The sequence below is a fragment of the Microtus oregoni genome, unplaced genomic scaffold, assembly GCF_018167655.1.
Source record: "Microtus oregoni isolate MIOR12 unplaced genomic scaffold, Mior012 000014F_ref0000157, whole genome shotgun sequence".
NCBI classification, from domain to species: Eukaryota; Metazoa; Chordata; class Mammalia; order Rodentia; family Cricetidae; genus Microtus; species Microtus oregoni.
Genome location: NW_024543073.1, coordinates 13,890,339 through 13,907,073, shown reverse-complemented (window position 1 = coordinate 13,907,073; position 16,735 = coordinate 13,890,339). Strand labels below are relative to the sequence as shown.

At 48.0% G+C, this 16,735-nt stretch overlaps 1 protein-coding gene across 1 annotated transcript in view; it reads right to left on the bottom strand.

Annotated features, from left to right (window-relative positions):
* The window catches only part of Pik3r1 (phosphoinositide-3-kinase regulatory subunit 1), an 84,453-nt gene extending 71,400 nt beyond the window's left edge, over positions 1-13,053 (bottom strand). The window contains exons 1-2 of the mRNA XM_041663736.1: positions 12,919-13,053; positions 3,523-4,237 (exon numbers count right to left, since the gene is read on the bottom strand). Of these exons, the coding sequence (XP_041519670.1) occupies positions 3,523-3,856 (334 nt within the window). The 5' untranslated portion in view covers positions 3,857-4,237; positions 12,919-13,053. The remainder of the gene's footprint in view (positions 1-3,522; positions 4,238-12,918) is intronic.
* Positions 13,054-16,735: the final 3,682 nt, after the last annotated feature.

The following is a 16,735-nucleotide window of genomic DNA, read 5'->3' as shown; positions in this document are numbered from 1 at the left end:
GCTGGGGCAGAAGATAAGCCTTCCTGAGGCACAAGAGACAGTGCTGTAGGTCAAAGTGACAGGGTACCTGGGAGGTGAGGCCAGAAGCAGGCTGAGCTATCCGGCCTGTGCACCTACACATGACACACATACATGTGTTGTATAGCTGGTGGATCAGGCCCCAGCATGGGGTTTCATCGCTGGACGAGACACTAGTGCACTGTGTCGCACAGCCGGCTCACAGGGGACCAGGACCACTGTGAAAGAACAGAGGGGCAGGGGCAGCAGGGCCAGCTTCAGTGAGAAGCGGAGGGGGTCAGCAGATGAGGGACCTAGGAAAGGACTGCTGGAGCTGAGAGGGCAGCACAGCCAGGAGGGAATGGATGCGGAAAACGTCTTCATTTCATCTGCTGCTTTGCTTTCTAGCACAAACTAGGAACCCCATCTGTGTTTACTGAATGAATGTGATGCCCTCAGTCCAAGACGGTTCAAGAAATAAACTCATTCATTGCACAGGCCAGGGTGTTCCAAACAACCGTGTGCAAAACGTATTGGCAGAAGGGACACGTTTCCTGAGAAGAGCTCCTCGTTCAGATGTTCTTCTAGGCTGGGTTTTGTTGTTGACGTTTACGGAGTATTTACTTTGTACCCGGCACTCAGTAGCTTAGCTGCATACCTGGGCCTGCTTGTCCTCACGAAAATAGCTGCTTCTTCAACTCCACAACTAAATGTCCGTGTTCTTTGGAAATGCATGCACTACAAGGCAACAGAAAGGTGGATTCTACGGCATAGGGAGGAACAGCTCAAAAGGAGTCTACTTTGGGCCAGAGTTAAAGCCTTCGAAATGCAGATGGTAATCCAGGAGCAGTGGGTACACAACTGTAGTCCCAGGTGCTTGGGAGGTAGAGGGGGAGGATGACTGGAGCCTAGGAGTTCAGGACCTCCACTCAAACTTGAGGAAGAGAAAAGGGGATGCCCAGGGTTGTGGAGAATCAACAGGCCGAAAGAAACATGGATAAGATACACACTGGTCCAAACCTCCTCTGTCGACATCACGGCCCATCAACGGCATCTGGGGTCCAGGTGCCCAGAGGAGAGAACGACACCCCATTCTTAGGCTGGGGGGGGGCGCTTATAGGTGAGAGAGAGAAAGCAGAGGATTCAAAAGAAGCCACATTAGATGGAGAGAGTCCACAGGAGAGCAAGACTGAGCACATCTGTTCTGTAAGAGGAAAAGTGAAAAGAAAGAGAACGCTTTTTTTCTTGCCGTCACATGAGTTCCCGCTACCAAAGCTTTGGAAATGAATATTTCTTGGGCAAAAGAAAGCTGCAGTGGTACCAACCCGGGACTGCTGACCTCCCATGGCACATGAATCATATTTAAATGAGACTATGAGGCTAACGTTCCTAGAGTATCTGATGAACATTTAGTACAGTGCCCTCCTGGTGACCCCCTCCTTCCACTGTCCTCCCGACCTTCCAGTTATTCCGAATTTCTCACTTACGTTCAGGCCCGTTCTTCCTAATATTTCCACACATATCATGACGGGCCTCTTCTTACATCCTACTATAATTTTTCATTTTTCTCTCTTTCCACATATCGGAAAGAAAAATGAAAAGGCTGTTAAAAATCTCCGTGCTCACCAGAGAACGAAAGCACGATGAATAGCTCCACGCCTTACAGAAAAGAGGGTCATTTTTCCTGTAGGTCTCATCCCTTGACTGCATATGACAGTCGAATAAACTTATACCGGGTACGTTATCGAATATGTGTTTGTCTAGAAGCTATTTTTCACAGAGTCTTCTCGCCAGTAATTATGGACCTGGCACCCTCAACTCCACCTCATGAGTCATCTCAAACTCAGCTGAGCTTTTGTTTATGGTTCTGCAGCCCTTTGTATTTGGGGTGCAACGAGGTCATTTTTCTTCTTAAATGAACCTACTTAACTGTTTCTAACTTAAAAAAAAAATAAGAAGTCAGAGGAGCAAAGAGAAAGCTAAGCGACTAACAGTGCTGGCTGCTCTTCCAGAAGACTTGGGTGTAATTTCCCAACACCCACATGGTAGCTTGCGATATCAGGGAACTCCAGTTCTGGGGATCTGGTGCCCTCTATTGACTTCTGTGGGCACCTGCATGCCTGTGGTGTGCATACACACACACAGTCTGACACAAATGCGCGACATAAAATGAAAATAAGCGAATCTTCCAAACAACAATGGCAAAGAGAAGTCAGGTCAGAAAGCTGTTATTTGATGGAGAGAAAACCAATGACTTGTAAACCTTCAGTCTGCTAAACCAAAGTATGGGAAAAACACAGCACTTAGAAAACTGTCGGTGCCCCGTTCAAGACTTTCTGGTTTGATTGAAAAAATTAACTTGGTACAGTTTTAAAACTATAGTATAACATACTCAGAACAAGTAACCCTTTGGAGTCCAATGCGGGAGGCCAAAAGAGCAGCCAGGCCTTCGGGGATTTCTCAAATCTGCCCTCTGGAACAATTTCCACCCTGTTGTCCAGTGCCTAAAGGCAGCTCTCACCCTGAAATCTGCCTCCCTCTTCTGCGCTCCTTCACCTGATTCGAAACCCTTCCAGAAGCCTCCCGTGCAGGCCCCGTGCAGCTCTGCTCAGTACGGAACCACAGCTCAGCAGCTTCATCTGTCTAACGAACCTGATTATTCCTTTCGGAGTCTCTGGGGGTGGGGAGAAAGACTATGCCACCCCTGCCACCGCCTCCCCCCAAAGGGGGCCCAAGATTTACTAGTAAGAAACAGTATCTAACAAAACAGCACCAAAGTTGAACGTGAAGCTCATCTCAGTGAGAAACTGAAAATAAAAAAAAAAGAAAAAAAAAAAAGAAAATCTACCCAGGAACAGCTGTGTCCAAGCCCAAGGCCAGGCCATCTCCAGCACATGGATTTTGAATGGAGGTAGCCTCCGTGTAAGAGAAGTACCCAGTGAGCCCGAGTTTCTCCTCGCCGGAGCCAAGCAGATGACCGGCACTACTGCCACAATGGCACGGCCCTTGTGGGAACAGAAGCCCCTTTCCTTTTATGCTAACCCCAAGCCTCGAGAAAAAACCCAGGGGCAGATTCTAGGTTAGAAAAACAATGGTTTCTTCTCTGCTGAGTTCTGTGGTCACTACAAGACTCGACATTTTTCCATGCAAACCACATTAATATTAAATATGCTTATACTAGACGTACCCTTTGCTTTCCCAAAGCAATAACAGCCATAAGAATAGGAGGCCTGCGTTAAGTCAATGGCCACTATAATAATAGTGTTTAATGGTACTCACTAAACAGGCTCTCAGACACTATCTCCCACCAATTTATACAAGCTCCCAACCACACAAAAGCAAACTTCTAAGCCATGTCATGATCACCCAAACTTTTATATACTATATATCAGTTCATGTCAAATTGCCAAGATGACTTCTACTCAGAGCTTAATGTCCCAGCTCAAATCTAAGATTTTACCAATTAAAAAATGTAAAAAAAAAAAAAAAAAAAAAAAAAAACAACCGAATACTCGTCATGCTGACCTGGTTGTTCCGTGTCTGCTTCAGTTTTTGAAGAGCCCGGGGCGACAGGAAGAGGCCGAGGGGGGCGGGGCTTGGGAGTGGGTGGTGAAATCCTTTTCCTTCCAATATATTCAACGTAAGTTCCTGGAAAGTCTCCCCTTTCCCCGGTGGTTTCATTGTAGCCGTTTAACCAGCCAATATCTTCAGGCCGAGCTTCCTGGCCATCACTGAATCCAAGAGCCAATAAGGAGCCTTTATTCACGGTCAGTATGTCCCCCAAGTGCAGGTCGATGTCCTCCTCTCTCTCCTTCTTGTAGTCGTACAGCGCTCGGTACTGGTACCCTTCGGCGCTCATGTCTGCAGCTCTGTCACCGGGCAACAGAGGAGTCGGCTCGTACACCGCAGTCTTGAGTTTACGTTTTGAGGGGAAGCGAGTTCACAGAATGGGCTAAAATCCCTAACGGGTGGCCAGCCGAGGACGAAGGACCGCTATCCAAAGGCTTAAGAGAGCTGACTGGCCGTCCGGCTGTCCATCTGTCCTCCATCAATGGTGTGACTGAAGACAAGGCTCTACTCCCTCGGCATGCCGCAGTCCGCCCTGGTGTCCTTCTCAGCGGCCTGTCAACACCTCGACTCCAGGCTGACTCTCGCAGCGAGGCCCGATCCTTTCTGACGTTCTTGTCACACTGTCCATCTGTCGTCTGATTCTACTGCCACACTCCCCTCTCAGCTTCACCTAGCAAAGCAGAAACCAGGCTTATGAATGAACATCACACTTTGCCATCTGTGGGGATTTGAATTTCTACTTCCATTCAACAAGTACTTAATCACTCTGGCAGGCGACATACACGGGCCAGTGTGTGACTGCTTGACACAGTATACACCACCAAGATTAGCAAGACAGGCCCTGCCTTCTAAGAACACTGGGCGGGACGGGAGATGGAGCCCTAGCGCGTGGCAATGTTCTGGAGATAAGACCAGTACACAAGGAACCAAAACATTAGGTAAATGTCATGATAGATGCTGACAGGAAACGCCATGGGGTTCGAGTGTGTGTGTGTGTGTGTGTGTGTGTGTGAGAGAGAGAGAGAGAGAGAGAGAGAGAGAGAGAGAGAGAGAGAGAGAGAGAGACCATACTACAGGAATCTGCAGCCAGAATGGAATGCGAGGCATGCTCCTGGCTACAGACAGACCAAGCAAAAGTCATAGTACAGAAAGACGCAAAGGCAGTCTCATCCATCAGAAGACAAAGCGGGAAGAGTGAACCTGGGTTGGAAAGGCAATCGGGCCATGCTCACGGACAGCCAGCGAAAGTCAGTCCTCGACAGTGCACACTGCACAGCCATGCGGGGAAGCAGTCACTGGACGAAGCCTATAATAAAGGAATCCCAGTCTGGCCTCGATGCCCAGGAGGGACCGGCACAGGGAAAGAGTGGAAGCGAAGGATGCTGAGAAAGGGAGGACAGAGACAGAGACAGAGAGGCAGCAGCGGGCCTGTAAAGGCGCAGACTGAAGTGGTACACGGTATTCGGGGAAAATGTGTGGAAGGTGGACAAGGCTCACTGGCAGAAGCAAGGGGGGCAAGTGCTTGACCCTGTACTGCTAAGAATTAATTCCTACCAATATTAGGCAAAGGAGAGCCAAGAGACCTGCTGGGCTCATGGGATAGAGACAGCCACTGTAGAAGTACTAGTGATGGCCGAAAACTCCGGCTGAAATCAGGAGGACACCGGAGGCATTGTAAGCAGAGCTGATTTCAGTGGGGCAGGAACCATCGCTGACTTTCTTGGATGCCAGATTGCAGGCCAGTAGTGAGGATACCGCTAGATCTTAAGGAGTTAAGATAGGAAAGGAAGTAGCCACGCTGCTGCTGCGGAAGTACTATGTAAAACAGGCTTGGCGGAGGCCAGGGTAATGACAAACATTGTCTTTCAGTTGCCAAGCATATGGGGGCAGAGCAACCCGGGAGAGCTTTAGTCATCCTGGATGACTAGCAGGACAGCAGGCACCGTAGATCCATGCGGTACCCCGTGTACTGATCAAGGACACCTTTACTGCAGAGACTAAATTCAAGCTAAAGGTTTCAGTTCAGCCACCTGTACAATAAAGCGATACAAACACAGCCACAGGGGCCTGTGTCCCATCAAGGAGACTTTCCTAAGTTTAGGAGAGAGAAACACTTTAGCAGTTGAGTGTTACAGGCACTCTTCAATGCCGGCGTCTTAAAAAGCAAAATCTAATCACAGATTAATTGTTGTGTTGGCATTCAGAAGTGTAAAGCATTCAACTTCACATGGCTAAAGCCTCTTAGCTTTATACAATAACGCTCTAAGGAGGGCTGCATATTAAAAGGAAGTGAAAACAAACACTGGAAATCTTTGTGTAGCGAGAATATTAATTTGGGATAGTGCTCTACTTTGCATTTCAGGCATCAGAGGGGGAAAAAAATTAATATGGCCAGTGGAGCGTATGAGGAAAATAAGCTAGATTACGTTTGAAGAAAACCTCTCCTTCTGAAAGATCCAGAATCAAATTAAATATTCATTGCATAAATTCACACAAAAATGTAGAACTAGCAAATCTCATTTTTTTGTACTAATGTGCTCTGTACAAAAGAGACACAGAACTCCAAAGAACATGAAAATTTACATATCCCTAAAAGCTTGGAAACCAGGCAATATGCCTAAGAATAATTTAATTCCTTCAAATCTGCCCTGAAATTTTTGTTAGCTTTTCCTGGCAATGTATGTCTTTTAGAGGGGGAGGGGAAAGTCCTAAGTCAGTAGCCAGGGCTGATCTTTCTGCCAGCTGGTGCCTTGCACTTCCTCAATTGCAACCACCCAGAGGACCAGCTTGGTGGGATTCTCAGTAGAACAGGAAATGCAATGCCTCCAGCCCCCGTGAACAAGCCCCTAGCACACAACACTATGATGCAGTTAGGCACGTTCCACACCAGCGACTCAGAAACTGCTCCCTGCCTTTTCAGGGCTTTCTGACCCTGAGAGCCTCTTGATTGTGCCTGGGGCTAAGTCCACAGAAGGGGGCAAGACTCTGGGAGGAGTCTGATAACTGTTGGAGGCTAGATTCTTGAGAAGCAATCCCCACCCTGTATGCCAAGGCCTCAAAGCTTGGGCCAATGCTCTCTCCCCGCCACTGGCAAGAGAATCTTAAAAGCTCTGCAGAACCCCGGATTTTACTCTGATCCAGAAACCCCAGATCTCTTATGGTTCACAGATGGCAAGTTGAACATGACTCAGGGATGGCAAGTAGAACAAGGCCAGGATGATCAATGCAGACGGTTAAGGTTGGTTGAGTGTCAGGGAAGCAGTCTAGAAGCAATGTTGTAAAAAGAGGGTGAGCACACAAGTCATTCACTTGGGTGGGGACCTGGTCCTGTGGTGACAAGGTTCAGAGAGACCTTGGCCCGGCAGAGAAGGCAAGCAGCCCTCTCTGACTGCGCCTGGTACAATTCTCTGGCCTGCCATACCCATTTAAATGAGGCAGTGTTATCACAATCAGCATCACGTGATATCTACTGCGAGCTGTGCCTCCATTAACCCCTTCCATCCCCACAGTAACCAAGGTACTCTAGATATTCTTACTTGACAAGTGGGGGAAGTTTAGCATCTCAGGCGTGATTGCACTCCACACCAGATGCAGAACCTAAATACAGATCCAGTCAACGTGTGGAGGCCCCGCTTTGAAGACCCCTCAAACTGCATTTAAAATTAAAAACAAACAAAAAGACAAGACGATATCTATTTACACATCGCCACCCTGTGATGAAATTAGCAGCGTGACACTGGGCGGCAGCACCAAAAGGCTCTATAGCCAAGACAAGGTGGGTAGCCTGCACCTCCATGTGTAAACTCCCCCCTCAGTGTGACAGAGCTCAGAGTCTATGGTAAACGTCCCACCTCAACTTACAGTCTTTTGAGCAACAAGGACTGTTACTTGAAAATATGTCTACCTTTCAAAATTCTTGAAGTTATTAACTATTAAACTGACCTAGGAGTCTACGAAAGATCATGAGTCTACATATAAAGTGATGGGATTGAATAGCCTCAATTAAAATAGGATGAAAAAGATGGGCTCAATGTAAGCCCAGTGTTACAGCATCTGATATCTTCATTCCTTTGGAAAGCAATGAGCTAGGCAGAATGCACTGCCTGCTGCCCCACTCCAGGCTGGGTAGCTAACATGGGTAGGTAGGGTGTGTAATTCCTGCCTGCAAGCCCTTTAGGGGCAGAGAGTACACATCCAGGTGACACACAGTAAAGAGACAGGGCTGCAAAGCGGTTACAGCACTAGGTGTCCCTGAGCACACCAAGAAGAGAAGAGGAGAGGGTTCCTCTGGCCCACTCACAGCAGTCCTTCTAAGACTAAGAGGGTCAGGATGGAGAGAGGGGTAAGACGAAGGGCCATGTGACCAAGAAGGGATCCTTCCACCAAGAAGAAGATATGAGGCCAATATGCCTGGTTCCTTGCACCACCACAGTAGAGAGGGATTGAAATGATGGCCCTGGGAGGAATGACCAAAGGGAGATGCCCTAAAGTACTTCTTCTTGTGAAACACACAAGAAAGAAAGGAAGAAAGAAAGAAAGAAAGAAAGAAAAGAAAAGAAGGAAGGGAGAGAGATAAAAATAAGAAAGAAAGGAAGGAGAGAGAGAGAGAGAGAGAGAGAGAGAGAGAGAGAGAGAGAGAGAACAATAAGAGTTCTTAAAATTCATGGCAGGAAGGGTGAATTCTGCCCTGCAGCTAACAGGGGCTGTCCTGATCCCTGCCTAGATAGGTAGCTATTGGCAAGTCCTAGAACCCTCCCTCTATCATTTCATCACCTGTGAGGCCTTGGAAGAAGTAGGCATATCCCTCACTAGGTCATTATGAGGATTAAAGGCAATTACACTCACAAAGCACGTAGCACCAGGCTTCTCGGTACAAGCTTTATATAATTATCCCTGACTCGGGGCTCGCTGTGTGCCAGGCACAGTGCTGGGAGCTTTGCATGGTTTAATTTTCAGCCCCATTTTGCAGATGGGAAAACAAGGCGAGTGAAATAGCGTGCCTGAAGTGACAGTCAACTTTAGTGGTGGCACTCTTGCAGACTGCTCTCAGGAACGACAGGACTGCCAGCAATATCAGCATTGAACGTCACTGCCTTTTACACAATGCAGATTTAAAACAGAAACAGACAGGTGCCAGGAATTTTCTCTTGCGCTACCTTTCAATGCTGCAAGCAGTTCTAAAAGAAGCCCGAAGCTACCTAAAATAAAACCCTGCTGTAAATAGAGTCAGATAGAGCCTGCCTGTGGACTTAGCCCAAGTAATTCTCTCTCCAGACCCAAGGTGGAAAGCAGCTGAGTAGAGGTCAGAGGGGTGTTACGTGGGAGGAGGGTGACGGGGAGCCTGCTTGGTGACAGGGCACGAGGTGGGAGTCATGACACTGTCCTCTAATTGGGTTTCATGGCTGCTCCCTAGACTGCCCTGAGAAAGGAAAATCTGAGCTCGCTAACGCAATGCTCAGGAGAATGAGGGCAGCTGGGTCCTCATGGGATGAGCCCAGTCCTCAGGGCCACAGAGGCATTCCAGGAGGAAGGCAAGGGGCAAAGGCTGAACCGCCCGGCAAGGCATCTGGCTTCTACCGACTCACAACGGCCATTGGCAGAGCCTCCTGACCCTCTGCCAGGTTCCTATGGCTTCAGTTCTCTCCCAGGTGATCATTAACCTGAGGACTATTTTGACTACAGGTGCTGATGGCTATACATTTGATTGACTTTAAGGAAAACAATGGTGGCAGAACAAAATCTCCAGCGATGTTTTTATAGGCCCTTTTTATTTCTGCAGTTAAGGTTGTAGTACACTCACCCCACATTTCACCAGAAGGTAGTAGGGTGGGGGTGAGAGAAAGCATAATCCAAACAGACTAGCTATACATAATTACACAGTCTACTTTCCAGTTCATTTGGCCTTAGTGTACAAGAAATAGCCTTTAATTGCCACTACTTGAGGCACGAGATTTCAGTAAGAGTGCTGGCAAAACCATGACCAAAAAAAAAACAAAAATCATATTAGGGTGGACACAAACAAGGCTTTAAAAAACACAGTAAATAATGAGAACTTTAAAAGTTCAAGAAGGAAAAATGATACAATTTACATTGTCTAATTTTAAAGTAAAAACAAAACTGACAGTTAGGTTTTGGTGGCACAAGCCTATAACCAACCCTAGGGGCTTGGGAGGTAGAGGTAACAGGCTCAAGAGTTCTAAGTCAACTTCTGCTACAAGTAGAGAGAGTTCAAAGCCAGTCTGGACAATTTGCAACACTGCCTCCAAAATAATGAAGATACCCCCCCTCACACACACACACACCTGATAATCCCTTCCATTGACAGGTGACTTTCTAGTTTTCAAAGCTTCACCAGCTGCCTCATTCCTGATTTTGCTAGCAAAATCCTGCACCATGCAAGGGGCTCTGGGCTTAGCCAACCCAATACACATAATGGCCTGACAGGGGCTAAGTTCTTCTTATTCATGAGACAGTCAAAAGTAAAAGCTCACGTTAGCTCAGCTGGCTATAGTCAATTAGACCATAAACCTCCTCCCTTCCCCCCCCCCCCCCCGCCCCCGCCGCCAGTTGGATCATTCACTATCTATCCAATAAAACACATTTTGCAAATCAAAAATGCAAACACAATAAAAGCTGGACCAGAATTGTTTCTGTTTTAACAAGTATGTGGACAATTTTTCAAAGTGAATGCTTTTTACAACACTCCCCTGAACTACTTAGGAGAAAGCGCGGCAGAAAGGAAATTTCAATCAACACTATAACCTTAAAGCTCATGGTGTTCATGGCAAAAGTTTAAAGGAACAGCCAACGCTTTAAGGGTACAAAGTTTGTGAGTTGCATAGACTTGTACTTAAGATTCAAAGCCTGAGAAATTTAGGCGACAGGGGAAAGGGGACAAGAAAAGGTAATGAGGGAGTGAGTACGACCAAAATGTGTAGCATGCATGTATAAAAATGTTCCAAAAAGTTGTCAGGTAGTGGTGGCACATTGCCTTTAATCCCAGCACTTGGGAGGCAGAGGCAGGTGGATCTCTGTACATTCAAGACCAGTCTAGTCTACAGAGCTAGCTCCAAGACAGCTAGGGCTTTGCACGGAAAAACCATGTCCCAAAAAACCAAAAAGGAAAAAAAAAAAAAGAAAGAAAGAAAAAAGTTCCAAAAAATTAATATGCACTAACAAAAATTTTTAAAAAAAGCAATTCATCAGCTTAGGTGTAATTAACATTTCCAAAAGATACATGCATAAACCCACCAACAGCAGTCAAAATACATATTCCTGTAACATGTTCTATTGCTCTCTTCTCAAACCAACTTCATTAAAAAAAAAAAACCTAAAGAAAAAAGCACATTGAGATACTTTTCTACACGGCTACAGTGCATCACAGATGTGAAAAAGCAGAGTGCTATCATAAAAAATGCAAATAAAACAGCAGATAACAATGTGCACATGGCAGAGTTCTGTTATGCAACTAGGAACAAGTCCCAGGGCAAGATGAAAGTTAAAAGCAAACTCTCCCACAGCAGTCTGAGAGCCAGGATCAACTAAGTCCAACTTTCTTCAAATCATAAAAACGGACAGATTGCTATGGAAGAGAAGTGTGGCCTGGAACAGGCACACTGGGGAAGGCGGCTGGTAGTGGCATTGCAGGGAACTTCTGCAAAGCCAGGAGCTTCCCCCACTCGCCTTTCCTATTTCAACCTGACTTTGAACCAGGAGTGGTGCAAGAAGAATCAGGATCATTTTCTTAGTAATAGGCAAAAACAGTTGTTTTCCAAATATTAAACAACTTGCGTGCTTAAGAAAACGACTTGCTTACCATTGTTTTATCTCAAAAACAGTGAATGTAACTAGCAAAAAAAAAAAAATCTCCTGGGGTGCTGGTTCCTTGTTCAGTGACAAGCGATGCAGGGACACCTCACCTGTGCAGAAGGCCCTGAAGTCCTAATGATTTCTACTTTAGAAACCATTAATCTGCTAATCCGTGGCAGAAATAACCCCATCTGCCTACTACTCCAAGCTTTTTTTGCTCATAATTTACTATCCTTAAGGTGTCCAAAACACACTATGAGCTAACGAAATACTAAGAGAGGGCTCCACAAGGAGTCTAGGTCAATCCGCTCGGTGAAGGCTCCTACCACCTAAAACTTGAAACTCGATCTCACTAAAAATGACAATCTTAGGCTACACTCAAAACCCGGAACTGCTTTATCCTTTCCTACTTCGCACTGTCTGACAAAGGGGAAAGACAGGGAAAGAAAGGGAGAAATTTTTAAGCCCTAAAACCATGAAACCCCTAAATAAAACCTAAACTCACACCAGTACAGAACCAGAGCCTGCAGCTCCTTCGAGAATTAACGGTGGAAGAGAGACCTTTCCGGTATTAGCAGTGCCAGGAGCAGAATTCCCCTGAATCCAATGCCGGCACACAGCATTCAACATGCCACAGCCACTCCGCTCACACCCTTGCATTATTGTGCGCGAAAGCTGGTAACCAAAATGCATTTCTGTACATGCGTGCCTGGTCAGAGCGTTTCTATTCTTTGTCTCGTGATCTGCCGGGCAGTTTCTGCCTTTGGGAAGGAAGTGGCTTGCAGACAATTCCCCCTGATATTTTAGCCTAGGCTTGTACGCGGGGCCGGCTCTCCCGGGTCGGTCGCTTATTGCTGGGCAGGTCCCTCCAGGGTTGCCCTGCGTTAGGAAAAGCTGGATTTCCGGGCGGTGCCAGGATCCCACTCATTATGCCTCCAGCAACCTGCCCAAGCCCGGCGGGCGCCAGACGCCAAGCTAGAGCCCCAGCCACCGACCGCCCCGAGGCGCACTTCCCCCACCCCGGAAGAGGAGGGCGGCAAACTTCGGAGGGCGGGGGTTGGGGGCGAGCTCCGGGGACCACCGTGGCCCAGCTTGGCCGGAGACCCCGGCTGCAGCTGCCGGGCCTGGAGGGGACGTCACGCTATTGCAAAGACAGAGATCCAGGCGCTCTCCTCGCGCGCTCCCGGTTCCAGGAAGCTGCAGGGCAAAAGGGGACCCTCGGAAGCGTGAGGTGACGAAGGAGGAGGGGAGCCGGCGATAGCTGGCAACTCCAGGGACCGAATGCGCCCGGTAGGGAGCAAAGCCGGGTAACACCGAGGAAACGACAGCAGGAGGTGGTCGCGACCACGCAGGCTAGCCACTGGCCCGAGAAGGCTTTCCAGAGGCGGAGAGATGCTGGCGACTGGGGGCTGGCAGCTGGGTCGCTTCCCCTCGAGTGGCTCCACAGCAGAAGCTGCTGCCGGTGACAGGAAGAGCAGCGGCCGAGCGTGTTCGCACTGCCTCCCCCTCCCGGGCACACGGGGACCCACCGCCGCCACCTACCTCCGGAGCGGCTCGCTTCCTTCCTCTGCCTGGCCTGGGCTTCAGCGGCCTCTCAAGCTCGCAGCTCACAGGCGCCTGCGATCCAACTGCGACCCGCCGGCGCTCCGCTGTCCAGGTTCTTTGGTTGCACAGCCGTCTTCGCCGTGGGCGCTGCTTCCTCCAACTCGGCTCCAGCTGCTCGTTACTCCTTGCGGTGCACCCTCGGCTCCAGCGCCTGGCGCCAGCCCCGCCCCGGACCCGCCCCGCCGCCCCGCCCCCAGACACACACCAATCAGCGCCCGAGACCCCGCCCCCAGAGCCCGAGCCGCGCCCTCCGCCTCTACCAGTCTCCCGGCGGGCGACCAGGGTCCGGGCTCAGTACTCGGTGCCTCCCGCCCCTACTCCCAGTCCCCTCCCCCGCCGCCCTCGCCTCCGCCCCCGGCACGGGGACGTCCCAGGCGACCGGACGGCGGGCTGTCCCCGCTGCGGAGCTCTACTTCTGCGCGCTTGGGGCTGGTTCGTCTGCGGGGCGTCTCCCGGGCCCTACAGGGAGTGGAGGTGGGGACCCAGGGGGAGGTAGAAGATAAGTTCTGGCCTCCTGAGAACCCGGCTAGCTACCTGCTCTCTTCGAGACCCTGCGCCTTTCGAACACACTAGAGTTTCAGAAGCAGTGGCTAGGGTCAGGAGGACGCAGATGCCAAGGCTCGCCAAAGAAGGGAGGCCCTGTAATTCCTGGCCTCGCCAGCACAGCTTCCCTAGTGGTCAGAAAAACCGCGCCACCCGGCGTGGCACTCCTGGGGTGAAGGAGGGGTGAAAGGGTGAGCCGGAGCAAGGAGTGCCCGCAGCCTGCGGCCGCCTGGCACCGCTGCCTCCCGAGCCAGGCGGGACCTGGGAGAAAAGAAGAGTTCTGTGAGAAGGGATCTCTGGCGGTCCTTGGACCCGCAGGCCCTATGTAGGTCATTCAAATAGCCCACCACCCTCTAATGCTTCTGACAGGCTGCAACTCAAATGAATGTTGTGGTTTCTAAAATGTAAGAATGCAGATCCTTGGAGCATTAACCACACCGGAAGCTCCTAAAGAAAAAAGTGATGTTGGCTCAACCTTCCCATGATACGAGAAGATGTCAGCCCGTGTTTTGTTCTCTGAAAATGTTCAGAAATTCTTGAACTTTTAAAAAATTTGCACCCAGAATATGGCTTACTTTGCAGTTCAGGGATCCGCAGCCACCCACCCTTCTCTCCCTAAAGTTCCTTTTTGCGGCTCTTCTCCAGTATTCTGGCAAGAATCCTACTTTTTCTTAACCAAGTACTTAGTCTTTTGTCAAATGCTAAATTTGGTATTGTATTACTGCGAGTGTTGGAAGCAGAAGGGAAAAGATGAAATTCACAGCTTATTCTTAGCAAATGTAATCGCGTTTAAAGGTGACTCACATTCTAATAAATCGGAGATTTCCTTGGTACACCGATGTTTCTGTTACTCCTGGTGTCTGGTGAAGACAAAAGACAAAAAGCAGGTGGCTGCTCACATCGTATTTAAGAATCCACCTATCATGTGGGATGTGGTAACCAACACCTGCAATCCCAGCACTTTGAAGTTGTGGCCATGAGAGTCTGAAGTTCAAGTCAGCCTAGGCTTTGTAGAATCTCTCTAAATATTGATTGTTAATTTGTATAGGGAGATCCATCTTAAATATGAGTAGAGTATCCCCCTGGGCAAAAGGTTCTGGACTGTCTGAGTGGAGAAAAGAAACTGAGCCCTATGCATGCACGCATTAGTTTTTGCTCTTTTCTCATCGAGAACATAATCGTGTCCTGCTAATTCAAGTTCCTGTGGCTCCCTTGACTTACCCATGATGACAGACTATTTGGAACTGTGAGCTAAACCCTTTCTCCCTTAAGTTGCTTTGGTCGGGATATTTTTTATCACAGCAATAAGAATCTAAGAAAGCAGGGAACTTTCTTTGTACTATGCCAACTGCAGAGCCTTCTGGTAGATGGGAATGATGTGTTTCCTGTGGTAGAAGTCCTTGGATCTAATCCAAACTAAGATGACTAAAATAATAAACACTCACAAATGTTTTCCTTGGGTTCACCTCTGAGGAGACTAAAACTATGAACTCTTCCAGCTATCTCCTCCTTTTGCGCTCCCTAGAATCTTGTAAAGAGACCCCACCAGAGGAGTCTAGTCAGCCTGAAAACAGTATGTGATCCCTAATCACATTTTTTTCTTTTAGACAAGTCTTCAGCAATTTATTGTACATTTACGCTTTCTTTGACTTTTTCCCATCATAGTCGAACACAACACAGAGCTTATGTCAGAGAGGGTCACATGGGAGGAAAATAAAGTTATTTCTCCATGCACGGCACCAAATAACCTGTTTCATTTGTATCAAATTGGTAACTTCCCACACATCAATAGTATGTGTTGACTGAGGTTTCTGTCCCACCAGGTCCCACAGTCATTCATTCCCAAAGAAACACACAGAGATCTATATTAATTATAAACTGATTGGCCCATTCGCTCAGGCTTCTTACTAACTCTTATAACTTACATTAGCCCATAATTCGTGTCTGTGTTAGCCAGGAGGCTTGGTACCTTTTTCGGTGTAGCAGTCACATCTTGCTTGCTCTGTCTGGCTTCTTCTGTGTCTGGGTGACAAATGCAGACTGCCTCTTTCCTGTTTCCAGAATTCTCCTGTTCTTCTTGCCTGACCTCTACATCCTGCCTGGTAGTCTCTTCTATACTTTCTGCCTGGCTTCTGGCCAATCAGCATTTATTTAAAATATAAGTGACAGGGTTACAGACCATTGTCCCACAGCAAGTATGGTATTTTATTTTCATTTCCCATATGTTCTATGAATTAAAGGCAGTGACAATACAATATCAGTATTCATTCTTGGAGTGTGTGTGTGTGTGTCTATGCATGCTCACATGTATATGTATACATGTGCAGGTGCGTGTGTGTGGTTGGCAATCACTCTCCTCATTTATGGAGGCAGGGTCTCTCACGTGAACACAGAGCTCCTCATCAGATAGTCCAGTTAGCCAGTTTGCCCCAAAGATCGCCTGTCTCTACCACCTGTGCATTGGGCTTACAGTTCAGCCCCTTTGCCCACCCAGTGTTTACTTGAGTGCTAGGGATCCGAACTCGGGTATTTACCCTTGCATGACAAGTTCTTAACCTCTGAGGCACAGCCTTAAACCTGTGTTTTCTAGTAACTTTCTCTTGAGTAAAATCTTATCTGGAAACACAAAATGTAACTGTTATAAAGCAAGAAGCTGATATGATAAGGCAGGGGGCCCACTGTGCGACTCGCCTGCCTTTCTTTTCTACAACACCTCTAGATACTTCAGTCAGAGCCAGGCGCATCTCCTTGAAGCTTACTGGAAATTTAAATTCGGTGTCTTCACTAAGCCAAAAATGTCAGATTGGAGGGAGAAAAAAAGCTGTTTAGGAGTTTAGGAGAAAAAAAGCTGTTTAGGAGAAAAAAAGCTGCATCCTGGGTTTTGAGAATGATTGCCCTGGGGCTTCTGGGACATCCTGGAACCCACTCCAATAAAATGCTCATATGTCATATAGACACAGTGTTCTAGTTTGCTCTCTGTTGATGGGATAAAGACCAAAACCGAAAGGAACTTTGGGGGGAAAGGGATAATTTTATTTTATATTCTACAGTCCATCCTGAAGGAACGTCAAGGCAGGAGCTAAAGCAGAGGTCATGGAGGAACTGCTTGGAGCTTGTTCCTCACTGATCCAAGACCACCTTCCCAGGGGTGACATCACCTACAATGGTCTGGGTCCTTACATATTAAGAGTTAATCAAGAAAATTTCCCCC